A 13491-nucleotide genomic window follows, 5' to 3' on the forward strand; every position below is an offset into this window, starting at 1 on the left:
TGCAAAGCCTTGGACACGATGCAAGAATGAAACCAATTTGAAGAACGTTTCAATAGAAGTGAAGGTCTGAGGTTTTCTTCACCCCGTTGAAGATCATAACCTTGGTTTTACCCAGGTTTATCATAAATTGTCAATGATCACAAAATAGAGCTAAGGCATCCAATTGCCTCTGTAATCCTTCTGGAGATGAGGAGAGGAGGACAATGTCGTCAGCAAAGAGTAGAATAGATATCAGAACCTGATGAAGAAGGCAACCACTAGTGTCTTGGATATGTTCCTATAGAAATGCCTCCAACTCATCAATATAGATCCCAAACAGTGTAGGGGGCCGTGGAAAACCCTATTTAACCCCAATAGTGCTTCGGATGAAATCAGACATCCCATGAGCCACGTGAAGACGACCAAGAACAGACTCATATAGGCACATAATAGTAGTCAATAGGGTTGCAGAGATGCCAATATCTTTGTGTCTCTGGAGCAAGGCCTCCTTCGGAACAGAGTCAAAAGCTTTCTGAAAATCTACGAAACAACAATAGACTTTCGAAGAACAGTGTCGTGCCTTGTCAAGCACGGCGCAAAGGGTGAAGATGTGGTCAATGGTCTCATGAGTTGGTTGAAAACCTGTTTGTCCCCTTGCTCTGAGTTGTCTTTTCTCAAGATCACAAGAGAGATTCCTATGTAGAACAATAGCATACAACCTTGTGAATGTGTGGCCCACCATGATCATTGTCTCTGCTCAAGATCACAGGAGAGATTCCTATGTAGAACAATAGCATACAACTTCGTGAACGTGTCGCCCACCATGATCGGGCATCTGTGCCAAGAAGAATGGGTAATCCTACAACGTAACCAGGGCCCATTTGCACAGTGCGAAGGCACTCGGTTTGCCACGGCCCACCACAAAAACGAAAACCCAGTGAAATGGTAGACTGGAATCGGACTGTAGCGGGCCACAGTTAGCCTGGAGGAAAATAACGCACCTCGTAGAGCCTGCAATTGCCAATCTGGAGAGTAGAAGGTTGAATGCAGTGTGATGGACGAGATGCTGAAGCAGACTCTGTTTCATGGATTGCGATGATTGCAAGTTATACAAAGCAACAGCCAAAACGAGATGGTCTTTTAATATAACTGTAGAGGAGATTATATATATGTATGATGTGAATATATACATATAAGCTGAATTTTTCCAAGTACCATAAACATTTCCTGAGATTGAATGTCCATTGCAAAGATTTCAAATGTTTAAAGCTTTTGCCTAGCCTTGTACCATTTTTCTTTGGATGTATTCTTTTTACATAAGAAAAACCCTTTCATAATTTTTTGGAATATCCGCCATGTTACTAGGTATTAATACAGTTACCAGATCCTTGATCCTTGAGAATATTCTTCTAAATTATACATGGTCTTTCAACAACATTAAAGTAACAAGCTCTGAGAATCTAAAGATCGAAGAACCAGCAATATGTAAAATTATACATCAAGGTTTGGTTGATGCAAAGTGAAAGATAAACACTGGTAAGACCTTGCATGCCCAACAGAAACTACCCACATAAGTTAGAAGTATAACAACCCACAAGCCACACAAGTTGCACGCAGAAGCATCTAACATAAGCATGTGAGAAAGGAACAAACGGGAATTTACAATGATAGTGTGTATCAAAGAAAAATGAGAAATATTAAATTGTACATGTAATGCCACAAACTTGAAATCAATATTTTTATGTTAAATTAGGGCTCAAGTGACACTTATGTCACCTGCTAACCATTTCGAAGTTCAATGGTATTTGCCTCGTGGCTTTATCCACGTACCAAAATACAAAACAAGTAGATCATGCATCCACTCTGTATGAGGACACTACAAATTGAGATAATAAAAGAACATCAACAGGTATGTCCTGTACAAGAGCCAATTTTCCACAGAGGTGTTGTAATTCGAAACTTAAGCATTATAATGTACTTGAAGAGGTCATAATGATTATATCTCAAACAACCTATAATACAACCCACTTACAATGCCGGTGCACAAAACTAACATTCCGTCAGTTGGCAGCTATCTTATACTGGACTGGGTAAAAGATCAAAGAATGGGAAACAGGACACTCTAATCAATTTGACCGACCAACCTATAAAGCTTATTCATAATGCTTCTACAAACGAAGCATCCGAAGTAAAGGACAAAAAACATATGGCATGATCTCATTTCTCACTGTAGTAGCCAATCCATAGTGGAAAGCAGGACAGCCACAAGTCACAACTACAGGGTTGATCAAAGTATTTTCTTGACCATACTTTATATAACATTGACACAGCTGCCAGTTTGACTACATTAAGGGTTAAACAGTTTTAGACGTGTAGATTTTCAATGATTGTTACAATCAGAGGAGTCACCTTCTTTCACTGATCCGGAAACACATGGAACAAATCCTCGTCCACCAAAGATTGGTCGCATGTATGAATCATCGAATTTCCGCCAAAAATAATGAATGGTGTAAGTCGGTCTATGTAGGAGCATTGATAGACTGCTTCTTCGTCTAAGCACATTACCCTGATTAGGTTCATTTTGTGAAAGAAGTGGAAGTCCCCACTCCGCTTCAAAAGCTCTCTCCTTAGGAGAAGATGGATCCGATACATCACTGCGCCTCATATGATGAGGAATGATCCACTTTATCAATGGTTTGGTCAAAATACCAAAAACCTGAAAGATTGATGAGCCCACAGTACACCAGAATCTCAGATTTAAACTTTGAAAGAAGTAAAACTCAAAAAAATACAAATAATTTAATAAAGCATACACTACTGTAATACTCATAAGCTGTGACCAAATTCTGCCACTATATTCTTGGTAACCCCATCAGTATAAGACCAAAAACTTATCGATGAGCCCACAGTACACCAGAATCTCAGATTTAAACTTTGAAAGCAGTAAAACTCAAAAAATTAGAAATAATTTAATAAAGCATACACTACTGTAATACTCATAAGCTGTGACCAAATTCTGCCACTATATTCTTGGTAACCCCATTAATATAAGACCAAAAACTTACATTAACGGTAAAATATTTCACTATATTAATGTAAATAAATGATTTTACATTACCGTTGTACTAAAGAGGACCAAAATTATGGTATTTGTGATCATAGTGGCTTCCACGGGATTCCAGGTAATTCCAGAAACTGTGAACTGCAAGAGAAAGCCAGAATACATGCATGTGTGAAAAGATATGAGAAACTCTTGATTAAACTATATCAGAAAGAAAATTCCAGATAGAAACACCAAAAGGTATACAATATGTTTGGAAAACATACAAATCTATGTGCATAAGGCTTGAGATTTTGCTTTTACTAACCTGATTGAATGCCAAGGCAATTGAAACAGCTCCTCGCATCAAACCAGCCCACCAGATAACCACCTAAAAACACAACAAATGAATAAAACATAATTAAATCCCTATTACGAGAAAGATTGGATGATTTTTCTTTAAATAGGAAAGTCAACTTCAGTTTGCGATTGGTAAACGTGCATTGTGTTTCCAAGGGAACAGAAAACACTAAAGCCAATGGAAATAAACATCGGCATTAAGTCCAAAGCATATAATTCTTAGATTGTTATATTGAACCAATACCTTGTTGAAGAATGTAGGGCAAACATAATTAAAGAGATTCTTCTTAACATGATAACAATTTGAGAAGTGTTTTTACAATTTATCTTAGCTTGATCTTCTTTTTATTATTAGTGTGTGTGTTTACTTCATCAAACTGCTACCAAAAACAAAGAGACAAGAACACAAGATATTTGGCTTTCTGCCAGGGCCAAAACCTCTCCCTCTTGGAGAGGAAAACCCGCACAAAATTCTTCTTATAGAGATTCCAATTGACGAATACCAAGACCATGACCCTTGACCTGCTACGCCACTCCAAGACCAAGACACCAATCCTCTTCTTCGTCACTGCTGAGATCATCATCTTCGCTGCACCTCTGAGATCATCACTATTGCACCACCAAGACTTTCATTACTGCTGCAACACTATTGCTGCACCTTCACCTAGGTCTTCAACATAGCAACGAGCTCTTCTTAGGCATGAATAAGAGCTGTACTGAGGTCACTATTACATCACTGTTATATCACTGATATCTTTATTGGAACACCATTGAAACCATGATTGCATCTGTGTTGAGATCATGACTGTATCTAGAATGTAAGAGTGTCACTATGAGATTCTTTCATTATCATTGTCATGATCCTTCCTTCTTATTATGCCGACACTGTAATAGTCACTGCGTATTATGCCGAGACTGTGATGGTCACTTCCCCTTCTCATTATACCAAGACTGTGATTTTCTTCTTGCATCGAGCGCCAGCGAAGGCGGAAAAGGAGGTAGAGGATGATGACGATTGTACCATGAGTGCTCATGTACCTCTAAAGAAGAGGTGGGGAGACATCGAGTTGTAGTCAGGAAGACTACAGGCAATGAGGGGCGGGATCCTTGAGGTACCCAAACTCTTGGATCATACCTAGCTACGAGAGCCCCGAAGTTACAGTAGCAGGATGGCGGATGTCGGTAGAAGTGGATGCGGATGAAGCGGCAGAAAGTGCTAGAGTGCAGTAGTCCCAGGAAGCGCAGAGAGGGTTGTAGCAATGCGAGAGGCACAAAGGAGGTTGCAGAAGTGCAAGATGGCACAAAGAGGTTTGCAGTGATGCGAGAGGGATAGAGTTGCTGCAATAGTGCAGAGACAGCAAAGGGAGCACAGGGTAATGATAGAGAGAGCTTCAACATCAGGAGGGCATCTAGCCTGACAAGGATGTCAGTAGTTGGGTGGATCAGTTACTTACTTCTCAATAACTGAGTTGCGGTGTAGTAGCACGATGTAGCATGATGAGAAAGAACTACAGTTCAGATGCAGTGTGTTGGGAGAAAGGACCAGCAACAGCGCAGATGCAGAGGGAGTTGCCATACATATGTAGCAGTGGCAGTTGTAGGGCCATGGGCAGCAGTATGGGATGCAGCATTGCAAAGGATGTTGGGTGGGGAAGCCTAGCATCAGCACAGGTACCAGTGTCGTATAATCAGCGTCATTGTCAGTGGTGGTGTATTACTAGAGCACATTCTTCGCTAAGAGGGAGTATTGATTTGGGGTATCATCGGATGTGCTCTAGCCATGAAAATTGGTGGAGAGGCTAAAACACATGAGATCTCCAAGACCCATAAATGGTTTGGGCAGATTCTACTTGGTTAAAGAGATATTAAAATAATTAATATTTTTAATGGAGTTGCTACGTCTAAACTTAGGAAAAATAAAATATTAATGGGTATTAATATAAAACTGTGTTAGAAGGTTCTAAAAGACATGGATCAAGCCAAATCTAATCTTAGCCATTGATTAGAGATGTAATCTAGATCGTTGAAGACTCAACAGAAAAAGTATAAGAGGAGGCTTGAGGGTCAGTTGGAGATACACTAGAGTGATCAATGATTCGATTTTCTAGAGCGAGGTTTGCTAAGAGAAATCGAATCAGTGATCAGAGTTGCAGCGAGGAGCAGTGACTACGACGTAGAGAGGCAAAGATAGTGCCGGAAGACCAACGCAAAAGCAGACGCAGAGCCAAAGGGAGCCACACAGAGGCCAACAGTGACTGTGCAGAGGCCAGAAGGGCCTGCGTCATCCACACAAAGGCTGCAAAAGTGATGCAGATGTCCAGAGAGGTCCAGAGAGGCTACGTAGAGCCTCATAGGCCTGACGCAGAGGCCAGGAGCGTTGACTCAGTGCTTCAGAGTGTGCTGGAGAGGGTTTTGTGGGGCAAACTTACAAAATATTTGCTTTCGAAGAGAAGTATTATTGCCAGAATTTTTATCTCTGTCGGGTGAGCCAGTTTGGCACCCAGTTGTACTCAGAAAAACTGCATAATAATAAAAGCCTCAGAACTGTTGCATCGGTTTTCCCAAGTTGGGTTTTTCCGGGGATGATTGTCCAAAAATAACGGTGTCCCTTGTGTGTTTGTCTATTTCTTTCAGCGATTGATCTATAGATTGTTGAAAACTATATTGTGTTTATTTCAGTGTTTATATGGTTAAATAACTTGTTAGTAATTAAACAAGTAGGCAAAATACACTAGAGAATATAGATAAAATTTCTAACAAGTAATACTTAAAAATTGCAACAATTTGTAATAAAACAATTTAGCCAAATAGCTTAAATTATTCCCAAATCACTTTGACAATAGACTTGATTAAGACGCTAGAACTCACTTAACACTTCGACAATAAATTCCACCTTAGCTTTGGGGTGAGATTGGAGGGAAAAACTCTATCGATCATCCGTGTTTAGAAACACAAATAATTAGTGAGATGAAGAACCTCCCAGGATGAAATTCATCGCTAAAATCATAGGCTTACCTAGGTTGTTACAAAATTAACGGTTGTACTAACATCATTTACATTAAAAAATTTGCAAAATGGGTTTACAATGACATGACAGAGTGTTGGCTGATGATTTTGATTTTTGAAAAAATTGGCACAACTGTTTCCTTGGAATTGTGAAAAAATGGGTGCAACATGTTAGTTTTTGGTAGCATCAGAAGTGCTCTAGCCTTGAAAATTGGTGGAGAGGCTAAGGCACATGAGTTCTAAAGGATCCAGAAACCGTTTGGTGAAATTCCGCCCGGATTGTACTTTATTAAAATAATTAATATTTTTAATGGGGTTCGTAAGTCTAAACTTAGGGAAATTAAAATATTAATGGGTATTAATCAAAATATGTGTGAGAATGATCTAGAAGGCAGATCAAGTCATATTTTATCCATTGGTTAGAGGCTTAATCTTGGTCGTTGAAGACTCAACAGGAAAAGTATAAAATGGAGACTTGGGGTTCATTTGGAAATACACATAGAGAGATTAAGGAAATCGATTTTCTGAGGTGAGAAGTTCTCAAGAGAAAAATTGATTGGGTAGATCTTGCAGTAGAGGGGCAATGAGAATCCGGGAGAAGGACTTTCCGGAGAATACTAACAGAGAGGCGGAGAGAGCTTGCAGAGAGGTAACTCAGTAGCCAGGAGAGCTGACAAAGAAAAGTTGTCTGTCACACAAAATCTAGAATTGTCGGAACAACAGAAACTGTTGGGCACTGCCAGAACCGCCGAGAACTGCCGGAACAGTGGGGAGAGATGACATAGAGGCAGTGCAGTAGCCGGGAGAGCTGACATAGAAAAGTTACCTGTCACGCAGAATCCATAACTGTCGGAACAGGTGAAACTGACGGAAACTACCGAAACAACCGGGAGATCTAACACAGAGGACAGAGAAGGTGATGCAAGGCAGACACAGAGCCAACGCAAAAATAGTTGGGGTTAGCCAGTCTTGTGCCGGATCAGTCAAAATTTTTCCGGGTGAAGTGAGGTAAAACTCACTCAGATTTTTCGCCAATATTTTCTCTGTAACGGATTGCTAGATGAGCATCCTATAATTGTATTCAAATATTTCCCCTGCATAATAATCAACCCTCAGAACTGTTGCCCTGGTTTTCCTGCATTGGGTTTTTCCGGGGACTATTGTGTCCAAAAATAAATGTGTCCTATGTATCTTGTTCTTTGCTCTGTTTTTGTTTCATGGGATCAAATATTTAATTAGTGTAGGCTGCAAAAGTAATTTGCTTCAGTATTCAGAAGAATAACTTGATGAATATAAATTAAAAATCAAGTAGGTGAAGTAGATTCAGATTTGCTGCAGTAGGGGTTCCTTCGAGTCTAGGAATTTTCACATGGTATTAGAGCATTGATTTTGAAACAAAAAGAGCAGATCCAATATTGAGCAGTGAGGCTGAAAGTTGCACTTCGCAGCAATTTGAATCCCCTTGAAGGGATTGTGCAATCCTTGTCGGGAAGCAGATCCAAGGAAATCTCTCTCTGAGTGAGACGACAAAGTGGTACAATTTCCAGTTCGTGAGTTTGCAGAGGCAGAGGGAGTGATGCAGAGCCTCAACGCAGTGCTTGAAGAGCGTAGTTTCTGCTAGGGCAGAAATCCGTTGGAAAAGAACAAAGGCACGTAGAAGGGGAATTTTCTCCTCAAAGAACTTTCTGCCAGAATGTTCGAATTTCTCACTCGCTAAGCAGCTGAGCAGTGCTAAGCAGTGACTAGAGGAGTCATTTCAACAATTGGGTGAGATGGCATCACATGGGCTCAGAGATCAGGACAGGCTGGAAGGTGCTTTCAACTATGTCATATGGAAGACCAGATCTTAGCTGTTATGGAGGAACATGATCTCGAGACCTACGTCAATAGTGTTATAGATGTTCCTGCTGACAACGATCAAAAGAAGAAATACGAGGCCGAGCAGGGGAAGGAAAAGAGGTTCATTCTCAATGGAGTTCGAGATCATGAGGTCTCACACTTGTAGGATAAGGATACAACGCAAGAGATGTGGGAAGCCTTGTATTCTCTCTATGAAGGCTCTTCTGAACAGCGGAAGATGTATTTGGAGCAGAAGTTGCAACAGACTTTGATGCAGAAAGGAGAAAGGGTTAACCTCAATCTTCAACGTCTTCAGGACACTAGAGACTAGCTTGGTGCAATGGGGTCCACTCCTCAGGCAACTGCGATGGTGAGGATAGCCTTGAATGGAGTCTCGGATGAATGGCAAGTTTTCGTCCAAAGCATATTGGGCAGAGAGAAACTACCTTCATGAGAGGAGATGTGGGCAGCTCTTCAACAGGAGGACTTAAGGAGGGACCTAGAAAAGGTCAACCTCAATGGCAGCAGTGGGAGTGACACAAAGACGAAGGGGGGGAGGAGGAGCGTGTAGCTCTGGCATCGAAGGGACAGCAAAAGCCGAAGCGAAAGGAGGACATTTTGAAGGTGAAATGTTTTAGTTGTGGCGAGTTGGGCCACTATGCATCCCAACGTCCTTTGAAGAAAAAGAATAAGGATGAGAAACATGATCCTAAGCTGCTTCAGCAAAGATTAACAAGGATGAGTTTGCCATGAATGTCCACGCATCTCTCGGAGGGAGATGGGGCAATATTGAGCTGTAGTCGGGAGAACTACATGTGGGCAGGATCCTTGAGTAGTCCACCTCTTCGATCAATTCCTTGCTACGAGAGCCCAAGATTCAGCAGTAGCGAGATGGACTTAGTGTCAGATAATGCAATGGGGTGTTTGGAGGACAGATGCAATAGCTTGAGACCAGAGACTGATCAGCGCAAAGCAAGGTTGGCAACAGTGCAGTTGGCACAGTGTAGAAGTCAGCAACAGCGCAGAAGATTCAGAGGGCCAGAGACTAGTAGCAGTCATATTCCAGAATTCATTGTATTATGTTGAACACAATTAAGTTTAGCTAATTTTGGATGTTTTCAGTTGCTTCTCTCAACAACTAAGTTGCAGTACGGATGCAGTGTTAGCAGTGGCAGTGCTAGCAGCATAGCAAATGCAGCGTTTGAGAGGGAGTTGTAGTACAGATGCAGCAGTGGCAGTGGCAGTGTCATGGGCAGTAGTACAATAGCAGCAACAGCACAGTGTTGGTGGCAGCAATAGTGAAGAAAGGAGGTGCTTTAGAAACAGAGTAGCATGCAGGTGAACATTTTTGCTAGAGCACTTTCCTCGCTAGGAGGGAGTGTTAGTTTTTGGTAGCATCGGAAGTGCTCTAGCCATGAAATTTGGTGGAGAGGCTAAGGCACATGAGTTCTAAAGAACCCAGAAACCGTTTGGTTAAATTCCACCCAGATTGTATTTTATTAAAATAATTAATATTTTTAATAGGTTCCTATGTCTAAACTTAGGGAAATTAAAATATTAATGGGTATTAATCAAAATATGGGTGAGAATGATCTAGAAGGTGGTTCAAGTTGTGTTTTAATCTTAACCATTGATTAGAGACTTAATCTCGGTCGTTGAAGACTCAACAGAAAAATTATAAAATGGAGGCTTGGGGTTCATTTGGAAACACACACGGAGAAAACAAATTAATCAAGAATTCGATTCCTAGGGTAGGGTTTGCTAAGGATTTCAAATTAAGTGATCATTCTGCCACAGAGGGGCAGTGAGAATCCGGGAGGAATTTCCAGAGAATACAGATAGAGAGGCGGAGAGAGCCAACAGAGTAGAAAAATTGCTTGTCATGCAAAAGCCGGAACGGCCAGGAACTGTCAGAAAAGCAGACGCAGAGGGAAGAAGCCAGAACAACCAAGAAAGATGACGCAAAGGGAAAAAAGGGTGACGCAGAAATCGTTGGGTTTAGCCAGTCTTGTGCCGGATCAGCCGGAATTCTGCCGGGTGAAGTAAGGTAAAACTCACTCAGATTTTCCACCAGTGTTTTCTCTATAAAGGATTGCTAGATGAGCATCCTAGATTTGTATTCAGATATTTCTCCTGCATAATAATAAAACCCTCAGAGTTGTTGCACCGGTTTTACCGCATTGGGTTTTTCTGGGGACTATTATGTCCAAAAATAAGTGTCCTATGTATCTTGTTCTTTGCTCTGTTTTATGTTTCATGAGATGAAATATTTAATTAAGTGTAGGCTGCAGAAGTAATTTGCTTCAGTATTCAAAAGAATAACTTGATGATGTAATTTAAAAAATCAAGTAGGTGAAGTGATTTAGATTTGATGCAGTAGGGGTTCCTTCGAGTCTATGAATTTTCACATGGTATCTGAGCATTGATTTTGAAACAGAAAAAGAAGATCCAACAATGAGCAGAGAGGCCAATAGCTGCATTTGGCAGCAATTCGAATCCCCTTGAAGGGATTACGTAGTCCTTCCCTAGAAGGAGAGGTTCTGAGGAAATCTCTCTCTAAGAGAGTCGACAAAGAGGTATGATTTCAGAATCGTGAGCTTGCAGAGGCAGAGGGAGTCACGCAAAGCCTCAGCGCAGTGCTTGAAGGGCGCAGTTTCTGTCGTGGCAAAAATTTGTCAAAAAAGAGTGAAGACACATAGAAGGGGAATTTTCTCCTCAGAGGACTTCCAGCCAAGGAGTCTGAATCTTCACTTGTTGAACAACAGTAGAGGGGCAGATCTACAAGCTCCAGCAAGGAGTGCGTAGGCCGTTCTAGTGCTATGCAGAGGAGAGAGGAGGTCATTCGACATTTCGCAAAGATGGCGGCCGCATCTCCAGGATGGAGATGGGGAGATTTAGAGTTGTAGTTCAAAAGAGCTACAGATGGGCAGGATCCTTGAGGAGTCCACCCCTTGGATCAATTCCTTGCTACGGGAGCCCAAGATTCAGCAGTAGCGAGATGTTCTTAGTGTCAGATAATGCAGTGGAGTGTTTGGAGGACAAATGCAGTAGCTTGAGACCGGAGACTGATCAACGCATAGCAACGTTGGCAACAGTGCAGTTGGCACAGTGAAGAAGTTAGCAGCATCGCAGAAGATTCAGAGGGTTAGAGACTAGTAGTAGTTAGATTCCAACATTCATTGTATTATGCTGAACACAATTAAGTTCAGCTAATTTTGCATGTTTTTCAGTTGCTTCTCTCAACAACTGAGTTGTAGTATGGATGCAGTGTTAGTTGTGGCAGTGCTAGCAGCATAGCAAATGCAGCGTTTGAGAGGGAGCTATAGTTTAGATGCAGCAGTGGCAGTGGTAGTGTCATGGGTAGTAGTACAGTAGAAGCAGTAGCAAAGTGTTGGTGGCAACAATAGTGCAGAAAGGAGGTGCTTTCGAAACAGAGCAGCATGTAGATGGACATTGTTGCTAGAGCACTTTCCTCGCTAAGAGGGAGTGTTAGTTTTTGGTAGCATAAAAAATGCTCTAGCCTTGAAAATTGGTGGAGAGGCTAATACACATGCGTTCTAAAAAACCCAAAAACCATTTAGTGAAATTCCACCCAGATTGTATTTTATTAAAATAATTAATATTTTTAATCGGGGTCCTAAGTCTAAACTTAGGGAGACTAAAATATTAATGGGTATTAATCAAAATATGGGTGAGAATGATCTAAAAGGCAGATCAAGTCATGTTTTAATCTTAGTCGTTCATTAGAGACTTTATCTCGACCATTTTAGACTCAATAGGAAAAGTATAAAATGGAGGCTTGGCGTTCATTTGGAAAGAAACATAGAGAGATTGAGGAAATCGATTTTCTAAGATGAGAAGTTTTCAGGAGGAAAATCTATTGGGGAGATCTTGCAACTGAGGGGCAGAGAGAATCTGGGAGAAGTGCTTTCCGGAAAATACAGAACAAAGAGGCAGAGAGCGCTGCAGAGAGGCAGCGCGGTAGCCACCAGAGCTGACACTGAAAAGTTGCTTGTCATGTAGAATCTAGAATTGTCGAAACAACTGGGAGAGCTAACGCAGAGGCAACGCAGTAGCCGGGAGAACTGACGCAGAAAAGTTGTCTGTCACATAGATTCCAAAACTGCAAGAACAACCAAAACTGTCGGGAACTGTCGAAACTACCGGAACCGCCGAGAACGCTGACGTAGAGGGTAGAGAAGGTGACACAGGGCTGACGCAGAGCCAACACAGAAACAGTCGAGATTAGCCAATCTTATGCCGGATCCGCTGTAATTCTGTCAGGTGAAGTGAGGTAAAACTCACTCAGATTTTCTGCCAGTGTTTTTTCTATAAAGGATTGCTAGATGAGCACCCTAGATTTGTAGTCAGATATTTCTCATGCATAATTATAAACCCTTAGAACTATTGCACCGGTTTTCCCGCATTGGGTTTTTCCGGGGACTATTGTGTCCAAAACTAAGTGTGTCCTATGTATCTTGTCTTTGCTTTGTTTTCTGTTTCATGAGATCAAATATTTAATTTAGTGTAGGCTGTAGACGTAATCTACTTCAGTATTCAGAAGAATAACTTGATGAACGTAATTTAAAAAATCAAGTAGGTGAAGTAGATTCAAATTTGTTGTCGTAAGGGTTCCTTCAAGTCTAGGAATTTTCACAGTGGACATATTATGATCAGAAAACATACTACACGCGAATAATCCAACATGTGATTCCAATCAAGGGGTCAAGCCATTTTAGTAAAAGTTGAGGAAAGTACATTCGTCAATTGAACCCCTCATACAGAAAGACTTGACTAAGTTGTTGGATGCATGAATCATTTACAAAGTTCGTCATTCCACGTGGCTTTCTAACCTAGTTCCTGTATGAAAGAAGTCTGGGGAGATTCACTTTTGCATTGATTTCCGAAACTTTAACAGTGCTTCAGACAAAGATAACTACCTCGTGCCGTCGATGGAGCATATTTTACAGACAGTGTTTGGGGCAGAGATGTTTTCCTTACTCGACGGTTTTTCAGGATATAACCAGGTTCTGGTAGCAGAACCTGTTGACTAAAAACTACTTTCTGTACCAAGTGGGGTACGTTTGCATACAAGAGAATGTCATTTGGGCTCGTGAATGTAGGCGTAACCTTTCAGTGTGCCATGGACATTGCCTTTTGTGGACTCATTGGACAAAGCATAGTGTTGTACCTTGATGACGTGACTGTATTTTCCAGAAAACGGTCAGACCACATATGCCATCTGAAGAAGATATTCGAGCAATGCT

At 41.2% G+C, this 13491-nt stretch overlaps 1 protein-coding gene across 1 annotated transcript in view; it reads right to left on the reverse strand.

Annotated features, from left to right (window-relative positions):
* Positions 1-1683: 1683 nt before the first annotated feature.
* LOC149240212 (sodium/hydrogen exchanger 4-like) overlaps positions 1684-13491 on the reverse strand; it is a 202008-nt gene continuing 190200 nt past the window's right edge. Inside the window, exons 10-12 of the mRNA XM_089370108.1 lie at positions 3348-3410; positions 3098-3181; positions 1684-2695 (exon numbers count right to left, since the gene is read on the reverse strand). Coding sequence (XP_089226234.1) covers positions 2360-2695; positions 3098-3181; positions 3348-3410 — 483 coding nt within the window. The 3' untranslated portion in view covers positions 1684-2359. The remainder of the gene's footprint in view (positions 2696-3097; positions 3182-3347; positions 3411-13491) is intronic.

Source organism: Pinus tabuliformis, chromosome 8 (assembly GCF_031772625.1).
Source record: "Pinus tabuliformis cultivar Carrire ecotype Pingquan chromosome 8, CPIR1, whole genome shotgun sequence".
NCBI classification, from domain to species: Eukaryota; Viridiplantae; Streptophyta; class Pinopsida; order Pinales; family Pinaceae; genus Pinus; species Pinus tabuliformis.